The sequence below is a fragment of the Aythya ferina genome, assembly GCF_964211825.1.
Source record: "Aythya ferina genome assembly, chromosome: 3".
Taxonomy (NCBI): domain Eukaryota; kingdom Metazoa; phylum Chordata; class Aves; order Anseriformes; family Anatidae; genus Aythya; species Aythya ferina.
In genome coordinates, this window is record NC_140298.1 from 35,325,600 (window position 1) to 35,350,120 (window position 24,521).

Below are 24,521 nucleotides of genomic sequence, written 5' to 3' on the forward strand. Positions count from 1 at the left end.
TAAACAGCTCTCACAGGTTAAGCCCAACGCTAATTTAAGTTTAGAGTACCCCAAGGGAGATGGATTCCATATTCCATTATCAGCCGCTTCAGAAAAGTCTCAAACAAATGTACGTGGTTTTGGCAGTCACTAGGAAGTGATAGGGCTTTCAGCAAGCGTTAGCTGCTGAGTCAGAGCTTACGTATGTGCACACAGTAAAAGGTGACTTGCAATAATCTAAAGGAATTGTAGATGGCCTCTCAGTGGCCTCATCTCCTATAGTACCTTCAAATAACTTTTGCTCATTGAAACAACAGCAACAAAAAGCTTGAGTCTAAGAATTAGGAAAATATGGTAGTAATAACCTAGTATTAATATTCATGAGCTTTATCAGTGTTCCACACATCATTTATGTTTAAGAGATGCTTGCTGAGAACAAACCTAGCTTAAATCTCAATGCAATTCACCACCTGAGGCATTGTAGCTATCTTCCATAAACCATCTGCACTGTCAGACATGACTGGGACTTGAGTATCCAAACTAGGAAACATCAGAAACAAGTCAATAACGCAATTTTGAAACCTTCAGTTTTTACAGTCTAATGTACACTTTTGGACAATAAACCCATGAGTCTTAGGCTGTTTTGGATATCTTATTTCGTGTTCATATATATGTAATATTGTTATACAGAGTTAAAAGTAAATCAATTGACATGTGAACACTCATTTTAATGAAAATTTAGAGTGAAATCATCAGTGATTTTGCTACTACAATCTTATCATAGCTAAGTTTTAGTTTTTAACTATTCTTGGATTCTAAAGCTGACGTTCCACAAGTTTGAACATTTTCCTGTATGATATTAATAAATTAAAACCACAGTAAGCAATTGCTAACCATTTTTTCCGATATTGTGGACCTTCAGATTTTCAAAACTACAAGAGCATTTAGACTGGAGTTAGAGGACCATCACTTATGGCAAATGCTAAGAGTTTTCAACAAGCCGCTAGGAGGAGCAATTCAACTCCAACATACAGTAACAGCATAGAATGTTTTGCACTTCTTGGCATTCCAATAAAAAAGAAATGTAGGTCAGAGCCATGAAAAGCCGCAAACAGATTGCGTGTGCCAAAATTCTATACACCGATCTTATCAGCACGCTTGCTGAAGTCAGAAAGACCTGACCAGGGTAATGACACCTCAACAGTGGAGACATATTTCAAAGAGTTATAAAACAAACAAACAACAAATAGTCCTGCAAGGGCAATTCGACAGTAAACAAGGTGGTTGGAAATATGGGCAGTACAGCACAGTATCATGAAAATTAATAACACCACCCCAGGTTCTATTAACATTTTCAATCTCAGACTGTTTCAGAAAACCTGAAGAATTCAAATTCTTGACAATAGTGTTTGGATCTTAAGCCCAGCAGTTTCTTCCTATGTAACCAGAAGTAGGATTTTTAGAGTACAGTAGAACTGTGTAATCCGCTACAGCTCGTATTTCAGACTAAATACCGAATTCGAAGACACTCATGGAATCACTAGATAAAACAACTCAGAACTTCTGATTGTGCCTCAGCTTCCTTCTATGTCTGTCAAGTTTTTCCTACCAGCCTGTTAAAGGAATCACAAATGCTATAATTCTGCTAGTCCTGAATCAGCACAATTTTTGCTTCTTCAGTTCTTACCCAAGAACCAGAAAGCACAAAGTATAGAGACAGCTTTTGGCCTGCAGCAGTAGCTCATTTAATGAATATACTGCCAAGAAAAGTCCTCCTAGAGAAGTACAGCTCTTGCCACTTGGGCACAGAATGGATCAAACATTTTTGTTTGTTGCTTGCAGTACACTGCAACAACCTTGGGTTATAAAATAAGGCATTTATTTCTTGAGATACTATTACAAAGCAGAGATCTTCAGAGCTTGAGATGCTCACTTCTGGTACAATTTTGTAATTATATTGTGATAATATGGCTTCAATAAAACTGCATTCTTGAAATCTTGCAGGAAGCATTTTTGGAATTGTTTTGCCTCAGTGATTTTTCCCCTAGCTGTTACACGTGATCTATTTAGTTTTGACAACTTACTCTTGATCCCAAACGTGCACCACAGAACACAGTTGTAGAAGAGAGGAAGTGTATATAGACTTTATTTTCTAAGTTTTTAACATGGCTAAGAAAAAAACAGCCATGTTAATACAAATTCATTACAGAACAAATTAATGCAACAGTACAATCATCTTAACATCCATCACCTTTACCTCAAGATGACTAATTTCCTCTCATCTGTTAATAAAATGACCACTATGATTCTGTCGGAGTTCAACTGTGAACAAGAACAGAGGCAGAATAATTAAAGTCCAGTGGTGAAAAAAGATCTATCTCCCTCCTTTAGCCATAAAAATAAGTCTCTGAAAATGCTATCACTGCAGTAAAATAAATAAACAAGCTTTTGATCGTTCCAATATCAATAGTTCAGAATTGTAGCAATGACAGAATTATATTGCATCCAACTGGCTACTCAAAGTACACCTTCAACATCGGAGTGGTAGTGTTCAGTATAAAAAGCCATCAGCTACTGCTGATAAATCAAGAAGGCACAAGCACTAGCAAAGAAAACTGCACTAAATAGACAATGGTATTGATTTCAATTCGTTTTCATACCAACGCGATTAATAAAGCTTTTTTAGCTGGATGTAATTTTATGAGTCTGCTTCTCTTTTGGCTGAAAAAATATGGCTAAAATAATTACACTTTTTATTGCAAGAAACACAACCACCATACTTCTAAAAAGGCACACAGAACTCTCAATCCTAAATACAAATAATTTATCACGTATGGGCTAAATACCCAAGAGGATGCTATTCAACTGAGTTCCAAAAAAGTGAAGTTAGTACAGATTTGGGACTCCTCACAACCAAGATCCAAGCAGAACTCAAGCCAGCTCACTCTAGCCATGCCTTTTCCATCTCTAAATATAACACTTCTCTGAACAAAACAGGGCACGAACAGAAACCAAGTATTGCATGCAGCAAAGTCCAGTCTATCAGTAGTAACTCTACATTTCTCAAGACCTTCAAATTTCGTGAACCCCTCCTTAAATTCAGCACTTATAGGAGTATACTTGCAGAAACAGAAGTTCCACTGCCTACAATACAGCAAAGCACACATACCATCATAGCTGTAATCTAATACATTACTACTACACCAAGCTGTTGTAATGTCTGTAATATATGATACTTTGGACAAGTTAAAAAGCAACTGGCTTGAAATAAAATCTGACGCAGTCAATCAACACAAGATAAATCAAAAGGAGATGGACTTCAAAGCTTTATCCAGTAATTTATCTTCCATTGAAGCACACATTCTTATCAATAGCTATAAAATATAACTATATAAAAATATAGCTAAAAAAAATAACTATAAAAGTTCAGACATTCCTGCCATTCCTGACTAAACACAGATGAGCAAGTGACATCAAAAAACAAACAAAACAAAAAAGAACCTGTTTTGTCCTCTAGTTTGTAAAAAAGTATCACCTCTTCTCCCATCAGGACCTGGTCGAATCAGTTCTTGATTTTTCACCCCTACACTGCATAACTGCAAGGTGTTCTAATAGATGTTGAATATGAACGCAATGCACAAGTTCAGCTGTTACATTATGAAGTGACAAGAAGTGCTTTTATCCAAGCAAAAGAGCAGAATTGGACGTTTTCTAATGGGAACTACCTTACATTTCACAGTGTTGGGAAAAAGCATCACCACTTCACATATACTCTTCAGGTTGTGGGACTATATTAGTAGATATTTATTGGTGTATAAGCAGATGACTATATAGCAAGCCACTTTGAAATACGGCTTATTTATTAGGAACTCACCTACAATATCAACCACATCGGGTCGGATAAGTGGCTCTCCTCCCGTTAGTCGGATCTTCTCCACACCTTCTTTCACAAACAGTCTGGCTAGGGTGATTATCTCCTGAGCAGTAAGCAGCTCTGATTTCGGAGTCAGCTGAACACCTTCCTCTGGCATACAATACTGACCTGAAAGAAAGAATACAGAAATGCATGTCAAAAATATTCAGCAGCAGTCGATCTAACACTGATATGCAAAACGCACAATGTGTGACTACCTTTAACGGATGTCATCTGACTCTGCCTTTCCTAAATACAGATAAGACCATACACCAGATCTTACAAGCAATTTCCTTGTTTCAAAAGAAAGCTCAAGACTCATTTGATGGGTCTTTAAATTGAAATAGACCCACTTCAAAGGAAAAGCTAACCTTATTTCTATTGTACCTGCATTCAGACACCAATGTGACCTGCCAAAATGGGAACATTGCTGCAGACTTTGTCGATGTAATTGTGGTTAGGTATGTGGTCTAGGTATGAGCTCTCATGCTTATCACATACTTTAAATATGGTATACAAACAGCCATGAACACTATCATGCCACTAACCATGCCAAGTCTGATGAAAGACCCGCCTCTGGCAGATCCTGAGGCTTGCTCCTATCAGCAGTTCAACATGAATCGGTTTCTAATTATCTTGTATCATTGTTTTGCCAAGATGAGGAACATAACACAGGGCTAATACAGCAATTAGTATTCTAACTCAATTCTTGGCATTTGCACAATGTTTCTATCTACTGGTGCCTAAGAGATTTATGCAAAAAAGCAGACACTTACACCTGAGGTTGCATTTCTCTGTCAAAGAAATTCGCAAGTAGTTGTGCTGACGCCCGAAGCTGTCTGTCAAAAAAGCAGAGAAGGGAGCAGCATGTTCTAGTAGAAAACGTCCTCTTCCTGAGCTTTGAAGTTCCTGTATGAAAAGAAAGAGCTAAATATTTGAATAGCTATCCTTATTACAAACTTGATGTATAAATATTAACTTTGAACTCAAATGATAAGTATTATCCCATTCCCTCCTCCCCTCAGTCAGGACAGCAGCACAAGAAAAAAAAAAACACACAATGTTTTCTCTTCATGGGCAAACCCAGATATTCAGTGATTAATTTTTACACCCTACTTAATTCCATACAATAGTACTACAAATGTTCCCTGTACATTTTAAGATATAGCCACTTTGCCACAGGTGCTTTAGGCTTTTTGTGCATAATAGAAGGTAGCTTTTTCAATCACTTGTCTCTTCACTTGCTAGAACCAATGATCCAGGAACCCTGCTAGAAGGAACCACCTTCACAGTGACCTTGTTAATCACACACAAAAACACACCAACAAACAAAACCACACAAAAACACTGAATAGCTAGCTAAAAAAATCAGTGGAAAGACAAAGGATTCCTGGAAGTACAGTGAACTTCATCTCCAGTGACAAAGCACCTACCAAACGATTTATGGATACAGTGGTGTACAAAATGCTATGAAAAAAAAAATAAACATGAAGGTAAAAATTCAGCCACAGAATTGCACCTCCAGTCAAAATCATGCTTGCTAGTCTTGATAAGTCACAGTAGGTAAAGGGTTAAATAAAGCTTTGACAAAAATCTAAGATGCAGAACGAGGAGCTGGACAAAATGACGCATCAGCTAGTATTGACACTGCTTAACTGAGCAAAGCTCACAATTTCCATTTGGAACAAAACTGACCTGTGAAATCTCCAACTACACTAAAATTGACAATACGGGGCAATGCCAAGGGACTGGGCAGAAACAAACACAGCCGTGGCCATCACCTCCCTGGCTCTGGTCATCATCAGTAGCAACCACAGGAGTTCATCCCGCAGAGTGGTCAGAAATAGCCCCAACGGTCAGCTATAACATTAAATAACCCTGGTAACTTCCCTCAAAATATTTTATTATGGAAGTATTTCTAAGAGTTGGGGTGGGTGGAAGGCAGAGGACACCCATGGTGAGCACACAGGCCAGTCAGCAAAGGTCACCTGGGGAGAAGGCTCAAGTTCAGCCACTGGCAGCTGAAGCAATGTTGACTCCAGCTGAGCCAACACCACGGCTGCTGTTGACCTTACACCAGAAGCAGTCTTTCTTGGCAGCACAATCATCCCACCAGCCTTTAAACAATTTACTACACTTCTTGATCCAAATGGGTTTGTGGTTAGATAAGAAGATCTCTAAGAATAACTTTGGCCACGGAAGGGCTAGAGAAGATAAAGGAGACACAAAGTGGCTGATCTCAGAGCCCAGAACGCATCTGCTTAACCCTGATAAAACAGCGGTTCTAGTTTCCAAGTAATTGCTCTTCTGCCAGAAGAAAAATCTCCTTCAGTTTCTGTTTCGCAACAACCACAACTGGAGACCTCCAAGTGGTGAAAACCCAGTCCTCCATAGGCCCAGCCTTCCCTCCTCTGCAGTACCAGAGATGTCAGCGACAACAGCTGTAAAAATTGGTCAACCCTCAGGCATGCACACTGCTCACACATTCATAGTCTAAGACATACACACGAGGTGGTAGGTGAACTACTGCACAGGAATCTTTTCACATGTGCACAGGCAGAACAATTCATGGTTTTTAATCTCACTGGGGAATTGCTGCCACCTGGGCACCTGGGATTGTTTGCAAGTTCTCTACTGCTCTACTTCCCCCAAGAAATCAAAAGCTGGGAACTTACTTTGTTAGAAACGATGGTTCTTCTGTACTTACTCTGAAAATTTCTGAGAGTACAAGCAGCAGAAAAGCCCAGCTAAATACTTAGACTTCAACTGTAGTTGTTTCCCAGTTAGAAAACTCAACCCTGAACAGACTAAACCCGAGGACACTTTAAATACTGCCAATCTCAAAAATCATAATACAAAAGTATTTTCACTGAAATCCACATTGCAGCATTTTCTTTGAAAACCACACTGCTTTCTGGCCAGGTTGGATTTCCGATGTTCTGCTTCCTATCGTTTTAGAAAGGTGACCATATTTGAGAGGGAAAGCAGTCTTATGCTTATTAAGATTTTAGTCCTCCTTGCAGGAGCACTCCTCCCCTATTTCTTTCTTAGTCACTCATTTTTGCACCTTCTGCAAGACCAGGCTTCCTTACTCACAGCACTTGAAGGCAGAACAGTGTCAACCTCCTGCCCCTCTGTTTTAGGGTGAGAACTACAAGCAAGAAAAAAAGTGACGCACTGTCCTTTGCAAGACAGGGAAACTAGTGAATTTATAGAATGGATGCCAAAACAGCACACTTTCTTTTCAAAGACAATAACATGCTTAAAGAATTTCCTATATTCATGAAGAAACTTTCAGTGGCGTGGGATGCAGGAAGCAATGTTTTTTTCTGTTCCTTCCATCCACGTGGGTGGTTGCTACAGACAAGAAACTAGAGTGAAAGGACTTACATGCTGAATAACACTGACCTTCATTAATTACTCTGAAATTTACCTTCAAGAAGCAGCATTTAAAAAACAGGCACTCACCAGGCAGCTGGTGTTAATACTCCTTACAGTTCCTGTTGGAGATAACAACTTTTGTCTCTTGCTACAAGATACTTACACAATGGGAATGGTTAAAACCAAAAGTTTTACAGAGCTACTAGAACTTCTTTTCATAAGCTTCCCTTCATATACAGAGATGGGTTCGTCTGGGAGAAAAGAGTAACTGAGGATGACATTTTTAAGCTGTTAGGACAGTTTTTGTCCAGTTTGATGTCAGCAAGGAGGAATTAGGAGACACCCATGAGGAGAGGAGTTCAGGAGTGTCAAGGTTGAGCTCCAGCAGGCTCAGGTCCTGTATTACCAAGTCTGCCAGTGTACCCAGAACTGACACTTTTTTTTTGTTTTTAAATCAATTTCTTAGGGAGGACCAAATGTCAGGGTTGAAAACTCAGCTGCTTTCCCAGTAACTCTGGGTAAGGATGAAGCTCACTCTCAGGCAGTTGGGTAAGCAGGATTTTGTGAAGGGGTAAAATATGACGAGGCTGAACCTAGAGTCACATGCAGCCTCTGAGTGAGTCATCAGGGCACAGAAAAAGGAAAAGTTGCCAGCTACAGTTCCCAGGCTAGAGGGAATGGGTTATTCAGTTCCCTAAAGTTGGGAAAGAAGGTGGCTGCAGCTATTCTAACATATCAATGTCCAACCACATAACTTTTTCACTTAAAAGGGATAGTTATAATCTCCCAGCCCCTAATTCCCTTCTCCGCAGTTGACAGGAGACACTTCTGCACATAGGAATATGCCCTGTCACAGTGTGCTACAACTGATCTAGGAAAAGGTAATTTCACTCTCTGGGCTGCCAATCCTATGTTCTAAACCAGTACTGAAAGAATGAGAGCTTAGATGACTGCACCTAGCAGCTATATTTTGACAAGCTGTCAACCCTTCAGACCTGCCAATTCACCTGCAATTTCTAAAACTCTTCTAACAATGCAGCAAAATTGGAAGCTGCCACCAGAATTATTACTAACCATCAGGACCACCAGAAACTGACAGATATTGGAAAGGCTCAGTTAAATCCAAGGGGAAGACAGTAAAACTTCATCTATTTATCAAGCTGAAGATCAAGTACTAAACTTTCTCTAGCCTTCTACCTTCACCTTATCCCAGTGACATTTGTGCACTCTGAAACAGTAATGCTTGCGAACGTTTCTTTTGGACAGGCCTCAGGGAGCACCAGAACCTATGCACTTACATCAGCGTTGGCATGGCTTCTGCTGCCAAATCCTGCTGGTCCTTTTCCGTCATGTTGGTCTATGCACCAGTGCTGTCCCCTCAGTATAATGCCTCATGCTCTGGGACAGCATCACAGAGACAACTCAGCAAAAGCTCTTCTGTTTCATGCCTCACCTTTAACATCTTGGGTAGGGAAGAAGTGGCAGAGTGTCCTTGTTCAACCTGGAAATTATACAACCACAGAGGCTGAAATGGGTCTAAGTAGGTCAAGTGCCAGAATGAGGTCTGAGCTGAAAAGTCCAAGACAAATGTTTTTCTGAGGGCTCCACAACTGCTGCACAAGTTGGCCCTAAACAACATGCTTCAGTTCTGGCTTCTGGCACAGAAAGTGCTGCTCACAGACTTTGACCAGCTACCCACAAAATGGAGCTCCAGGACACAGGGAGTTTCAGGCATGACTGGCCAACAAGAAAGGCCACATCAGGTCTTCTCTACGCAAGCTGGGCTCTTCCCTTTATCCCAGTGGTGAAGACTTCATTCAGATCACAGAAAATTTCAGTTAGCCATGTTTGAATTACACGATCTACATGAGCAGAAGCGGAAAGGAAGCTTCATAGCAGGATGCCAAAGACAATTACTGGAAATTATACATCTACAAAGGGGTAAAAAAAACCACAGTGCTAATTTCCTTAATGTTATGTTACTGCTTTGAAGCTCGACTACCTTAAGAAACCTCTCTTCCTCTTTTTTTTTTTTTTTTCCTGTAAACTTGTAGCCTACAATAAAGAAGTACAAATGCTATTTGGTTACTGTGGTGGAAAATACATTGTTTTGTAGTAGTAATACATAATCCTCTTTTTTTTTCTTTAATTGAGTAATATCATTTGGGCATGTACCATCATATGTACAAGATGACAGGCTGGCATCAAACTTTCCATTGTTAATTTGTGAATTACTCAAAAAAACATTGTATACAGCCAAACAAGCATGGAAAAGCAGCTCTCAGAGAGTGCATGTTGCTACTTGGTGTTATCTAGTCTTAAAAAGGGGATTACACCCTGTACAACATGACAGTCACACCTCTAAGACTGACAGCTCTATCATGAAGGCTCAAACATGTGGACTAACCAGTCCAATAATCATCTCATCAAGTTCTGCGTTTTATCTCTAAACAATTTACAAACAACTTCGTAGATACGTATCACGGTACAATTAAGAAGTTTGCACAGTCTTTGCTTTTGCATTGGCTTGCTTCTCATGCCCTGCAGGGTATCAGCAAGTGCTCCAGTGTGCTTGTCACTGTTCCTGTGCCGCACACACAAATCTCCCAACCACTTCCACGCTTCCAACCACTGTGGCTTTCCGCCCCAAAGGAAACAGGGGTTTCAGAGCTGGGCATTGTAATCAAGGTCTTCCGGAAGAACTCCTGGCTGTACGTAAGAGCTACTTGATTTACTGAAAGTAATTAAAAGTAATTCTGATTGGAATTTATTAAAATATATACAGTTTAAGAAAAATAAAAAGAAAAAAGAAACTCAAGATGCTCTCTAGATTACTGCGCCAAGTAAGAGTTCAACAAAGCACTATACAACCCCGTTTGACTTTTTCAGTAGATAAATAAAACAGTAGTGCACGCATTGAATGCTGCTGACACAAAGACTGTCGCTGGTAGCTTTAGCTTATTTCGTGCTTGTTAAAGCCAGCCACGGAGTCACAAAGAAAAATAAAATACAATCAATAAGTGCCATCTGGGATCAGTTTGGATGTCACAGTCAGTTTCTGTTACACGGCTCTGCTTTCACGGCACGGCTCGGGTGACCGCTCGCAGCCCGGCACCGCGCACAGCCGAAGCGCTTCAATGGGATTTCGGCAAAGCAAACGCCACCGGGCAACCTCTCCCCCGGCCAGGGCAGCAGCCAGCCGCGGTGCGCTGCAGGAGGCTGAAATGTCACCCCCGCACGCAGCGAGGGCACAGGCACGGGTGGCCAAGTTTCGCCCGGGCTGGCACGCTCCTTTAATTCCTGCCACCCCAAATGACTCAGCACGGGTCTCGCAGGGACCACGCGGAGCTCCCCCACGCCCGTTATCACCCCTCCACCGGGCAGCCCCCTACCCCGCCCCGGGAGAACCTTCCCCCACCTGCCCCGCAGCCTTCGTCCGTCCCTCCCTCCCTTTATCTCACCTGAGCCGTGGCGGTGGGAGCCCTGACGGGCGCCCCGGTGCTGCAGGCGCGGCCCGGGGCCGCCCCGAGCGCCCCCCGCAGGAGCGCGGAGCCCCCACGCCGCCCCCACGCCGCCGCCATGCGGCCGCCGCCGCTGTTCGGGGGGGGGCACCGGCAAGGCACCGGCCTCCCGCCATCACGTGGGCGGCGGGGAGCGGCCGCCCGTGCCGCGCTGCACGCCGGGGGTTGTAGTCCCCTGCCCTCAGGGGGTGATGGCGCTCAGCCAGCCCTGAGACTGTCGTGACAGTGAGAGAGAAACAGCAAAATCCAGTTATCAGTGAAAGACAGAAAGCCAGCTAGCAACAGCTGGAGAACGCGCCCTGTGAAAAGACAGCCCTCCACCTCAGTCCTGCCTCAATCTTGAGGAAATGGTGTGAGGCGTTGTCAAAAGATGGAAGTTCTGTCCTCGTCTCATGGGGCACAAACAGAACCTCTTGGTTTTCCAGCCTGGTACGCTTTGCCCCGCACACCCAGCCTTTCACAGGCTGGGGGCCTTGTGAAGAAGCGTCTCAAGGCCTGCTGCCATCCCCGTCTTGGGAGGGGATGGTAGGCACCAACTGCCCGCGCTCTGCAATGCGTCGCCTCACTGCACCAGGCCGCACCAGAGGCAGTTGTTCTGAACTTGTTTCATACCAGAAAGGAGGGCTCGGTTCCCCCAAAGTTTCCCCTAATTGTGTCACTTACGCTTGCAAAAGACACGTTTCCATATATGACTTTTATTGCTCTTGGCATTGAAACTTTACAGCTATTGAATTGCTACAGCTGCTTAAAGTACAACTCATGCCTTTATATACCATGCTGCTTTCATGTTTACTCTTCCAGTTTAAATTATTTAGTTTTTCATTACCAAATTACTGTCTCGAGGGCATTTGCTCTTGCAACTAATGGTTACAAAAGCATTAACAATTCTTTGCTGAGCTGTGGATGAGAAATCCTGCATTCAGTAACCACAGTCTTAATCCTTTAGCACTTCACCTGTACTGTACTTGATGCATGAATAACTGGGCCCTGTAATTGCTTGTGTCAGCCATTATTTCAAGATGTAGCTACACGTATTGGTACAGATTCAAATCTTTACTTAGGTTATACTTAAATCCTTGCTTTGTATCATAATGCTGCCTTCTAATTCAGCCTTTAGTATTCAGACTTTAGACTTTATTCAGTTACTAGGCTGAATGGAAGCTAACAGGAAGACATTAAGGTTCAACTCAATTTAACTTTTTTTTTTTTTTTTTTTTTTTTTTTTTTTTTTTTTTTTTAAAGCTGAGACATCTGAGAAGAAATAGACTTGAATGACATGATGTGAACAAATATCTATTATGAAACCACTCTCACTGGTATAATGTCAAGGTAACACATACACAAATCAAAACAATAGAGAAGATAACAAGGCAAATACTGATTTTAATTGTAATTTTCAAAAGATGTAGAAGCAAGCTTGATGGTTACATTTACAGTAGCTTTATGAAGCATCACCTTTCCCTGTAGAATAGAAATAACTGTAATTAAAGGATTTCCTGAATTTAATTAAACAGCAAGTGATGATGACGGCTGAAATATAGAAAGGAATTTAGCTTTATATTAAATGCCATAATTGTTCAATTAAGTGAACATTTCAATTGCAAAAAAAAAAAGTTTAACAAAGTGTTAAGTGAGTAAAGACCAAAATTCATTACAACACCTCAGGAAGGGACAAAAATTATAATTTGCTTAACCAACACTAAAAAATCCACAGGATCCCTGGCATCATTCTCCCTTGAACGTTTCTACCCACAGTGAAGGGACTGGTTCTATAGTTATTTTAGATTATTTAAAGACTATATTAAGCTTGACTTACATCTGTAATCTAAGTGAATATGGTGACGCTGAGCATACCAGGAGAGTTAAGAAATGAAATGTCTTTGCATGCTTGAAGCCTTGTATTTTTCCAGTTTTATTATACCATACAAATATAGGCATGTCTCATTAAACCAGCATAAAACTAGCTTTTACAACTCCAAAGGCAACCTCTCACTCTCAGAACTAGCTACTGTTGCTTGACAGAAGCATTCGCCCAGAATTAAACAAAACTGTAAAATAAATTTGAGGGGCAACTTCATGTGAGAAGATTCCTTTGTAACTTTACTGGGATAAAGTTATATCACAGGTCATGAAAAGTCAGTGGTTTTGCACATCTGAGACAGCAGCTGGAGGTTTGGTTTCTGTGCTTGTCTCAGCAGCTGTCTGAAGAACTAGTATTCTATGAAAAATTAAAGCTTTGAGGTTTGTATATTTAGGTCAAGATGCTGTGCAGTGGCATGCTCTTGCATTGTATCCAAAGTTGTGTGTGATGTTCTACCACGGCAAAATAATACTTATCTACATCTAACTGAAGAAAGCACTGTCACTTAGTGAAGCCCAAGGCAGTTTTAGGATCCACAGAAACTTGCTACTTTGCTTTCAACTGTCTTCCAGACATTTTGCAGACTTTCATTTATGTTTGGTACAGAGTAATTCTGTAGTCCAAATTCCAAACAATGCAATTGCCTGCCCTTCCCGCTGCTGCTTTCTTTTCTGTCTTACATGGAGCCTTGATTACCCATGTCTGATTTAGCTGTTTATTTGTTTCAAGATTTTGCTGAATTCATGTTTAATACCTTCCGGGTCTAATTCAGCACATTCAGAAATTATCTAGCTTTTCTTAAGACACTCTGCACTGTGCTACTCATAAAAGTCAGTTTGCTGGCCAAGGAGCGTTACTCCCACCCTGGCAATGAAAGGGCAGAGTCCAGTCCATATTCCAGTGTTCTCTGTGAGAGAACAACAACAAAAAAAAGTGCTGGACTACTCTGATGCTTCAAATAAGGACAAAGCTTTAAATATTTTCTAATAATGAAATAGTTATAAAAAGAAAATCAAGGAGAAAGCATAGCATGTGAGCTGGTGGAGCTGTCACACTGAATCATGATTACATTGCTCTCCAAACTAGGCACTCATTAAGAGTTTCACAACACCTTATGAAACTGGGCATGGAACCTGAACAAAAAACAGGGCAAGGTGGAAGATGTGATCCTGTCCACACATGAGGCTGGAACAGAGCCAGGGCTTGTGTTGGGGCTACAGTTAGGAAAGGCTACAAGAACGCCTAGTCTAGAGCAAGCCTAGGGCAAGCAACCATGTCTGGCTTCCTGCAAATTGAGCAGGAAATAACTGGAATTGAATTTAATTTGAATTTGAAAATTCAACACTAATTATTTTGTCTATATTTTGCAAGAGCAGAATGCCACCCCTCTTTGTGTCTGTTATTAATAAGCAACATAGGCACTCATTTAAAGAAAATACCACTAGGATAGAGATTCGCTGTTAAACATCAGGGCATACATGAAGGACTGCCTTAAGACATATCACAGTTGTTCCTGAGCTTCACAGCAATTTTCAATTCAAAGCACAGTACTGCATGAATATTCTTATCTGCAGTTGAGAAATCCTAGGTTGCTGACAAAGCAGAAGTTTCAGTTGTAGTTTGCTTTCCTCTTTAGAAAGAGGCACGACAGCCTTCTTGGTGTTTATTCCTGGTAGCTGACACAGAATAACATCCACAGTTCTCTGCTGCCATGGAATTAACAAGGATATGTCAAAAACAGAGGTGGTTGTTAAAAATAGACATTTTATAAATACTCATGAGAACACTGCCACCCGTTGTGGTGTTCCTAGATAAGATGTCGATTAATATTTGTACATGCATCAGTGCATGTACAGAAGTCAGAACAAAACCAGCCACTCTGCTTACACTGCTCTGAAGATCATTGGTATGGAGCCAGCCATGGTGGTTAGAAAACAGGTGTCGGTGCTGTCTTTTTCTCTCCCTCTTTTTCTTTTGTGGGCTGGAGAAACCCTCTCTTCCCTCATCTTATTGCCCCTCCTTCTTTGCTGTATTTTCTTTGATGTCTACCAATTTTTATACTCACAACAATAATAAAAGAAAGAACATTAATTTAACACTACTCAACGCATAAAGATGAACATTTCAGCATTCCCTATTTGACTGATGAAACAGTATATTATGTCTATGGGCTGTAGGATACCAACAAATCCAACTGATCATACATGATAAATCTAAATCTATATTTACTTTTACACTGCTACACTACAAAAGGAGAATCAAGAAATGCATAAAAGCCAGAGGGTGTTATCAGTAGAAAAGGGGGGAAAGGGAGAGAGAAAAAATGAAGGAAGGAAGGAAGGAGGGGAGAGAGAAAAGTTGAAAGGGAGGGAGGAAATCAAGGAAGGAAGGAAGGAAGGGTAAATATATTTACTCTGAGTTTGACTTTTTTATTTCTGTATGACTCTTCTCTTCTCCCTGGGATTTCTTCCTTTACATGAAATGCTATCACCAAGCATTCAGCATGACACAACTGAGCAATAGTAGCACACTTTTAGCCCCCCTATTCTACATCTTATTTGTTTATTTATTTATTTATAAATCTGGAGCAAGAGTTCCACCCTTTACACAAAGTTCCTGATAAGCAGGTCAGTTATGGGCTGACCACAGCTTTGCTGGTCTAACTGGATGCTTATCATGTTTAAACCCTGAGAAATGTAAAAGAAATAAATAAATACAGTGACACAGAACAACCCCACCAAACAAGGTTGTCACAGATATAACCAAAGGAAAGTTTAGACAGAGTCAAATCCTGTCTCAGCTTAACTTTTGCGGGGCTACCTCAGGTAGCTCCAGTTCTATCTCTTTTCCAATGTGGGTGTTGGTCCTTGTGTTAGAAACAGCTGTTTAGTTAGCTGGAAATCTGATCGTATGACATATGATGGATATTTTCCACATTTGCTTTGAAGCAAGAATGATCATTCGTAACAGGGAAAACTCTTCTTCACATCCCAACAAAAAGTTTGCAGACTTTTTTGTGTGCTTTCTTTGAAGCCTCTTGGAAATCAATTTGGTTCCTCCTAAGTTCTAATGTCTACCCGCCCTGTAACTTTCACAACAACACAGTACCATCTACCTAGGAAAGGATTTATTTTCTGCCTATGTTTTGCTAAAGAAGCAAACTTCCAGCCTGTTAAGCATCCCCTGAAGGTAAGTTAAACTGTAGCAAACAGCATTCCGAGAAAGTTAATTTACATCCAAAGGGCTTTGTCAAGTTAGAAAGTCACAATGCAAAAAACTGGAACAAAATAAAATAAAACTAAATAATAAAAACGTCAGGGCATCTTTGTGGGCTGGTGACATTATTGTTTTGTAGGTGTTTATATCAAAGATTATATTTTTGCAGATACTATAAGTCATTTCCCAATTTAGCTTTCCACAGATATTTCTCTCTGTCATTTCATATCCCCTAGGCGCTATGGTCCTGTTCAGCTCTTGCAAATCACAATAAAGAACTGTGATTAAGCAAACAGAATCTCACTGAATATTTCCCTCTCACATCTTTGGCTATCATCTTGTGAAAAAATAAAAAAAATAAAAAGGAAGGAGCTGTTTGCAGATTCACTCTCTCCTCTTCACATTTCTTCTTCTCCCAAAGGTTTTTGTATTGCCAGTTTATAAGCTGCATATCCAGAAAAAGTCAAAATGTGACAATGTTTTGGGAAAGCTTTTTTTTTTTTTTTTTTTTTTTTTTTTTTTTTTCATTGTTTTGTCTCTTTGATGAAGGAAAAGGAAGCCTGAGATGTTGTCTTTAGAGAAGAGAATTTGGTTCCTGCTACTCACCTTCACTACAAATAGACTACAAAGTCTATTAGGTTCCAGAAAATCAAGCCCTTGAGAGATTACAATCTAAACAATGGCAGCCAGTCTACCCTCAGCAAAGCCACCAGGCCAGAGGTTTCAAAAGTTACAACACCTATGCCCAGTGTATTTGGGAGGTCAAAGCCTTTATTTTCTGTAGTAGCTGCTCTTCTGAAGCTTTTCACTCACTGCAGTGGTAATTGCTCAGACCTGGCTAACCACTGGGTCTCTGAAGTACTCCACTGTGGGGAAGTGAGAATGAGTTATTTATTCCACAGGAAGGATGCACTTAAGGCATTTTATTAACTTTATATTTCCTCATAGCTAGTGATGTATTCATTAGGACTTCAGCCCTGGAAGTTTGATCTTCTGACCCCTTCATTTCAGCTTCAAACCCTGTGGGAGTAAAGTTAAAAACAAAACAAAACAAGCAAGCAAACAAGAAAATTAATTATAAAATAAGACATGAAAGTGGAACAAGCTGGTTCAATGATGACCTGAATGGACTCTTGTTTACTGGAAAGTCTGTCCATCTTAGACAGTGGAATGCCTTTTTTAAAATTTTTTCCTTCTTTTCTGTTGAGCTTGGCAGCTTTGCCTGTTTTCAAAATCTGGAAAGATCAGTGCACTAAAGCCTCTTTTGGCACTATAAATTTGAGTCAAAGAGGTTTTGTGTTGCTGCTGTTTACAACCTTATTTCTTCTTCTGGCCAAAGAAAATAACTTTATCTTGATGAAGACTTCCTCTTCCAAAAGACACCCAACGGTGCTCGGCAGTCAGTCCTCATTCTGCTGTCATGAATCAATACACACAGCATTCGGGTGATACCCGTGAGGAAGGCTGAGCATTTCACTTAAATGCAGCATGGCAAAAAATGGAGAGAAAAAGGACTTAGCAGAGGAGTGGGGCTAAGATTCTTGATTTTAGTAGTTACTTTAGGTTTCGGATACAGCTGAAAATGACATCTACATTCAAGAAGCCAAATAACCTTTAGACCCAGGGACTTTGCGTCTTTTCAGTTAAATTGTGTAACTGTTCCATAAGATTCCAGCATGCTTTAACATGATGTATTTTCCTCCACATAATTGAAGCTCTCTCTGTAATGCAACATAACACCTTTGAAAAACAGTCAGATTTCTTAAAACAGGACAGAAAGAGGTAAAAGAAAGACCATTAGCCTGAAGGTTCAGAGGGACTTGGAACTGACAGAAAGGACAGTTACTGCTTTGGAGTTTCAGATGTCCACTGATGCAAACCCACACCCTATTGGGTAATAGTAGTTCCCTCTATTTTCTTTTTCCCAGCCTTGAAATTTAATAGCAGAATTGTAGGCTATTCCCCTCCACAGCCAATTCTGCAGTTAAAGTTGCAAAATCAGGTAGCTAGGGAAATAAATAGCCCTGGTTTTGGCATCCATTGCTGCATACTCTGGGTTCATTCCCTTACATAAGTGTTCCTTCTCAAAGTTTATTTGCTTTATTATTGTTTCCACTCTCTTAAATTCATCTCTCAGCTTCTGCTCACCTGTTCCACTGCCCACCCCCTTTACTAGCCCTTATTTCCAACCCCTCACCTTTACCTTTCATTCCTCCCATCTGCCCGCTATGCATCTGAGATAGGGGAGTGAGAGAAATATATTTCTACACGAGAATTTATCAGTGGGCAGAAATAAATGCTCACAGTTACAGGAAAAAAAAAAAAAAAAAGAAAAAAAAAAAAAGGCAATGATTCCTAGGGCAACCTTTGTTAGAAACCTTGCTGTCTGAAAGCTCAGATGTTCACGTATTTCATAGGTTAGGACCTCTAATTGTAATACTGAAATGTTCCTCTGTGGTCACCAGGACAAGTGAGTTGTCTTCAAACTTTCTTTATTTTTTTTTCCTTGTGTGCAACCCTGCCTCTGAGAAAAGAGATGATTTACAACCTCATTACCTGTAATTTCCAAAGGCTACGCTTGCAACTTTAATTCCAGCCTGGAAGTGATTTGACTCTCCCTGTACCTTTCTTTGGCTGGAATTTGTACGCCCGTCCCAGTGACAGTTAATAACTTTGTAGCCACAAGGACTGATAACTAAACAAAATAATTTCCTTTCATGGTTCCCCCTCCAATTGTCTAAGGAACATTGAATTAATCAGTCTGTTTAAATCCTCACATTTATTTAATTATAGTAACCTAATTTATTTTACATTCACTCACTTATGAGAGCTTCATTATAGACTTTTCCTTTGGACTCTGGCAAAGTTACAGAGGACAGGAAACCTGCATAGTTCAGATTCCTTCTACCAGAAATGGATTTTGAATCAGAGGTGACTTTGGGACAAATACGAAAGCAGCTCCGTGCCTCATTTGTTGGCAGTCCAGAGAAAGCCCTTTTTCAATTTACACATCTTAGGGAGGATAACTGTCTTTAAAGCAGCTCGTGGTGTCAGCCAGGTTCCTGGGGGATAACTCCACTCTTTTGGTGCTGAACACACTACCTGTAGTGCGTGGCACAGCAGGGCAGGACCCTGCTGAGCTGAAGCTAGCAGAGCACATACAGTCACGTGCTGCATAGCCTGCACCTGCAGAGGTGCCAGCTCAGCTGAAGGGAAGCACAGACATACATGTAGTGCCACCACATCTGCATCGGAACAGAGATCATTTGTGTGGGTGCAGTGAGGAGCTGATGAAATTGTTCTGCTTCTGGAGCTCCTGCTTTCCTGCTAGCACAGAAACGTTAGCTCTGTGCTTGTTGGGCACTGCTGATGTGGTTTTGGAAAGAATGTCAAGACAGCTGAAGCAGAACTAAATAACGGAGTTCTCATTAAGGAGGTGAAACAGGCATGCCTTTTCACTTTTACTACCAGTGCTTTTTTCTGCCTTCTCCCATCACTGTAGTCTGGTAGCTGGGATCCTGCAGCCCCTGGCTCACAGTGCAGCTGCCACTCGCTAACAGCCAGCATTTCATTTGTTCTGAAACACCTCAGGGGCAGGAAGAAGTAGTATCGCAGTAAAACTGCCACAGCACATTGACACCAAACCTTTTTTCCTATCACAGACCCAAGTGCATCCTAACGCTTCACTGCTCCAACAGCTAAATATGCTTGTGTACAGGGTAGGAACAAAATGCAGGTATCCAAATTCCTAATTTTTCTGCATTAGGATGTATTTACCATTGTGTAGGCATTTGGACACATCATGGGAAGACTGGAAGACCCTGACCTCTTTGGTTGGTAATGGCAGCAAGCAGAACCTGTGGATGAACAGAAGGATACAAACAAGCACACAGGAAAAGCTACAAAAATCCTGTCACAGGCAGGCCATACGAAAGTCCTTATGCTGACCCATCAGAGGAGAAAACATCTCTCCTGAAGAACTTAGTTCTGACTTGGCAAGAAGAGTGACAGAAGAAAGGCCAGGGAGCTGGGGAAGAGACATAAGAAAAGAAAACGAACCCCGATCCTTCAGGACCTGATGCCGGTCCACAAATCTTCACCCAGCTGGAGTGGCTCCACTTTCTGTAAATCATTAAGTAATCGTGGGTCATGACAACGAAATGTTCTGGAAAGTGCAGTTTGTTTTTGCTGTCAATATATTTGACTAACATAGGAAATTGTAATCTAGAACATAGCCATAATAAAGCCTTCCCTTTAAGATGGTTAGTATGCAAGGAACAACAAAACCCAATTAAACCTGTTTTACTTATTTTAGGACAAAACATAGCTGTAATATTAAATTAAATGTTCTAATCTTTGGCTCATTCTAATCTGTCATCTTTGGTCTGTAAATTTGAACACCTTGAGAGTATATTTGCTCTGTTTGTTTCCTTATTAGTACTTTAAATATTGTATGTACAGTTTTTTCCCGACATATATTTCCTTTCTTTTTACATATTTACAAAAATGTAAAATATAACAAAATAACAGCAAGCTTTTTCTCAGAATTTTTCATTAAAAATTTAGACTTCAGGAAAATTTGGAGTGGAACATGTTCCCTTGGAAAAAGGCAATTTGGCAGCGGGTTTGTCTGCTTCTTTGGAAGAACTAAACTGTTTAACAGCTAACATTTTTTGTTAATACGATTTATGCCTGGAGGGGGAAGAGAGTGTCCTTTAAATAGAAGATATAATCCAAGCAGTTGCTTCATCATTGGCTTTTGCCTTGTACAACAATTTGCAATCATCTTGCACTGGTAAATGACTGCATGAGTGAACAGGGCTACAGAGTACTGAGCCCTTTGATCCAATTTTTCAGCTAAATTGGAGAAAAAAGTTTGTCCTTGGATTAATAGGAAGGATATGCTCCTTGTCCTCCTAATTTATGTATGATCAGAATATTAACTCAGTCTTGAGGAAGTTTACAGAGACTTTGTTCAGACTGAGAGTCTGGAGAATGAGAATGTGCAAAAAGTAATTCTAAGCAGAAATATTGCAACAGAGGTAATGCCAAAACAAGAGCCACTGGCATTTCATACTCTCTCTGCTTATCTTCCTAAGTGGCTGAGTTACCACCATTAACAGAGTTTTATAATTCTGTTTCGCTGCCTGCTAGCATTTCTGCATCTCTTTTTCTAGTAACACTTTTAATAAAAAAAAAACTTGTCAGAGGGGGAGAAAAGAAGGGAGAGGGGAAAAGCTGGCTAAAAATATTCCTTATGAAACTTAGTAAGACAGAACTTAGTAAGACTCTGAGGATCATCAAGGTGAGTCCCCTGCTGTTGGAGATGGCCACATCACCAGCTTCAACCTTTGCTGTTGCTGAGAAACCGGTTTAGAGCTAAGGAGCTCTGATGGCTGTAAGCCTCTTCTAGGATTGGACCCTCCCAACATTATTCGTAGTTTATGCACAAGTTGGCCTCTGTCTGTATATACATCTTTGTCCCAATTTCCATTAATGTGTACCCCTTTTCAGAGCAGGTGAAAGAAACACACCTCTTTTAGGTTCCTGTGCTGTTAGGGTAAGCAGGGAAATGGAAAGCATTTCCCTGCACTTGTTCTGCCATAATTCATTTTGCTCTTGGGTGATTGAAGCTGTTCTTATGATTCTTTAGGTGCAGTGAGCCCCGCGAGCATTGCTGCTTTTTGGCCAAGTCATTCCTGGAGGCCCTCAGACATGTAACAGTACTATAAACTCCCAGTGCCATTAGACATGGCACATACATTGTTCATTTTACTACACAATCCAACACTCTGTTTGCTTTTTTTCCAGTATTAAGAAAGAAGATAATCCTTATCTTCATCTGCGTGGCTGCTTAGAGGTACCTTCTGGGATACATCATTGCAGCAGCTTAAATCTGAACTCTCCCTTATATATTAAAATTAATTCTTTCTCAGTACATATGCTGGTGGAAATCTATTTCATAATATGATCCCAAGGTGTATTTTTCTTTTTGAATACTGTTACGTGTTGGTAACAGACAAGCTATGTACAAGTATGTAGCTGAGTAGTAAAAATAGGATTTTCTGTCATTTCATTGCTGAGGAACAAGCAATAATTTATGCTGCACATGCACGACCTTCTGTTTTGTGCAACTTAATTTCATCTCATTTCTATTACTCATGGTAATCCAGTTTTTCCTGATATTCAGTATGCCTCTGATTTACTAATGGCTGCAAAGTGTATGGAACAAATTTCATCAGAGCACCAGATTTCTGAGGCAACATCATTACTGGAAATACTTGACAGGAAAAGACTGAAGTCAAACCCTGAAGAGCTCTGCTAGTCATCTCTTTCCAGCCCTTCTGTTTCAGCAAAGTGTTTTTGTCATTTTTAAGTAGTTCTTAACCAATTTACCATTCTCTTCTGAGCCTAATCTCTCAAATTTAATTATTTGTCATTCAGCACCACCTTTATAAAGCAAGACTTGTATAATTGCTTTTCTCTTCTCTAAAATGGTATTAATTTTACCAAATAATATATTAAAATAGTCTCTAAAATTTGTGCTTCCTAAATTCAGTATATGTTTTATTTTGTTTTCCAGGTACTTTCATACCATTAGAAAAAATTACAGAGTAAAAAATATTGTCCTTCATGCATCTGAGGTCAAAATAATAGGCCAGTTATTATCTGAATCACCCCACTATTCCATTTTTAAATAGAAAATACAATATCTTATCCTCAAATCACATGGGACTATTTAAGACTAGATGTACTAGCTTTTTAAAAAACCTTGCCACCAGACATGGGTCCATTGTTTCCCTGCTCAGTGTGTCCTTTGCATCTCTGTGCACTCTTTCATGTTAGTAGTCTTGCTCCATTGAAAGTGCAAGGCTACTTGCCTTTTCTCGTCAGCACTTTCTATGAGAAAGTGCCAACACAAAACTAGAGAAGATATTCTTTACTATTTGCTTATGTATCAGTTATCTTCAGTCCATAGCCTCTCCATACATTTCTTTCATTTATTACTTTTTGTTTTTACAAATAAGCTACATGTCATCACTTTGGAAACACTGCAAGACACACATTGATGTTTACCAACTAGTTTTGTTTTTCCACTTTTGAATCTTCAAAGCATAACTTCCCTTTTTTGGTCAAGGCTTCCCTATTCTCATTCTCCATATTCTTGGGGAAGTGATTGCTAGCTTCAAAGCTCATCCTTAAAGATTCTTCACCTTGACTGGGATGCAAATAGCAGATGGGATTTTATTATCCCAGATGTAACTGCGGTCTAGATGAGGGATACTCAAACTCATCAAAAGGGACTGTGCCACGTAAAATACTGCAGGAGTAGCAAACTCCTGAAACAAAAGGGAGATAATAGTTTTTTTTTTTTTTTTTTTTTTTTTAATTCCCTGAGTAAATTTCTTCCTCCTTTTTTAGTTTGGGAAGAAATTATATTCCTTTTCAGTGCTTTATATTCCTGTGCTGTAGCAAATTTCTTTTATCTTTCAAAGTTTGCCCTTTTAAACTGAGTAGCTAAGGAGTTTAATTTTAAATGAATACAGTAATGGGGAGTATAGCCATTTTCTTTGGATTCTTTTGTAATATCCTTTCATACCAAAACCAAGTCTAAGCAGCAGCAGTTATTAGTTAAGGGGCTGGTGGAAAAAAATAAATAAAATCTCTTGTCCATTGGATCAAGGAATGTCTAGGACAAACAGATATTTTATTTTATTTTTTTTTTTCTTATCCAATTTCTTTGTGGGAAGCCGTGTCCAATAGTATGGATGCATACTGCAATAGTATGTTTTTCTTTTACCCTTGTGTCCTCTGGCATGCTAAGTTACCCCAAATGTATTTATTTTCTCACTTTTCCCTAAACTTATATTGCATAAAGCCACAGAATAGTTTGTGTTTCAAGGAACCTTTGGAGGTTAACTGGACCATCCTCTGCCTCTTGGGTCCATATCCAGTCGAGCTTTGAGAACCAGTAAGTATAGAGATTTCCAGACCCCCTCTGGGCTCCTGGTCCAACAATTAATTACCCACATTTCTTTATAATCTTTTACATCATTAAAGCACAGAGTTAGTCTACTGCCTTTATCTTTCCTGAACAGCATACAGCTAGCACGTGCTCCCTTGTAATCACTACTGCAGCAGGTTTCTATCATTTAGGATTGGACACGGCATCATTTTCATTGTTTAGATTCCCTGTATTAATATGCAGATTCAATTACCTCTCCCTGACCTGTATCCTTATCTTGACATAAGCAGGAGTCTAAAGGCCTCCAAATTAAAGGTAAATCCTTTTCAGAATTTGAGGATCAGAGCTAGATAATTCCCAGCTAATAGCAGCACGTAAACAGCAGTGGCATAAATCACCCAGCACAGGAGAGCATATAAACAAGCATATGCACATGAATCCTCAGAATATTGTATAGTGGGACCTTTCCCTGGGAGAATCAGGAGCCATTTATGGAGTATTAGCATGAGACTGCATCACGCAGTAAGGAATTATTACATGAGGAACAGGAAATCAAGAACTCATCAACAGAAAGTGGAAGAAAAGGAAAGTGACTGTTCCTGTTATTCTTTTCTTGGGGGAGTTTGCTTGGACTTTCTGTCTGCCTTTTTAAACTTTTTTTAATATATTTTTTTTATTTGTGTG

The 24,521-nt window shown here is 40.1% G+C and overlaps 1 protein-coding gene across 5 annotated transcripts in view; it reads right to left on the reverse strand.

The window, feature by feature from the left end:
- MOCS1 (molybdenum cofactor synthesis 1) overlaps positions 1-10,874 on the reverse strand; it is a 32,170-nt gene extending 21,296 nt beyond the window's left edge. For 2 of the 5 annotated variants that reach the window (XM_084513786.1, XM_084513790.1), the window contains exons 1-2: positions 4,669-4,801; positions 3,854-4,021 (exon numbers count right to left, since the gene is read on the reverse strand). In XM_084513786.1, coding sequence (XP_084369912.1) covers positions 3,854-4,010 — 157 coding nt within the window. In that variant the 5' untranslated portion in view covers positions 4,011-4,021; positions 4,669-4,801. Of the gene's footprint in view, positions 1-3,853; positions 4,022-4,668; positions 4,802-5,587; positions 5,809-5,880; positions 6,017-10,734 lie in introns of those variants that run through there. The other 3 variants (XM_084513787.1, XM_084513788.1, XM_084513789.1) reach the window with 3 other exon arrangements.
- Positions 10,875-24,521: the final 13,647 nt, after the last annotated feature.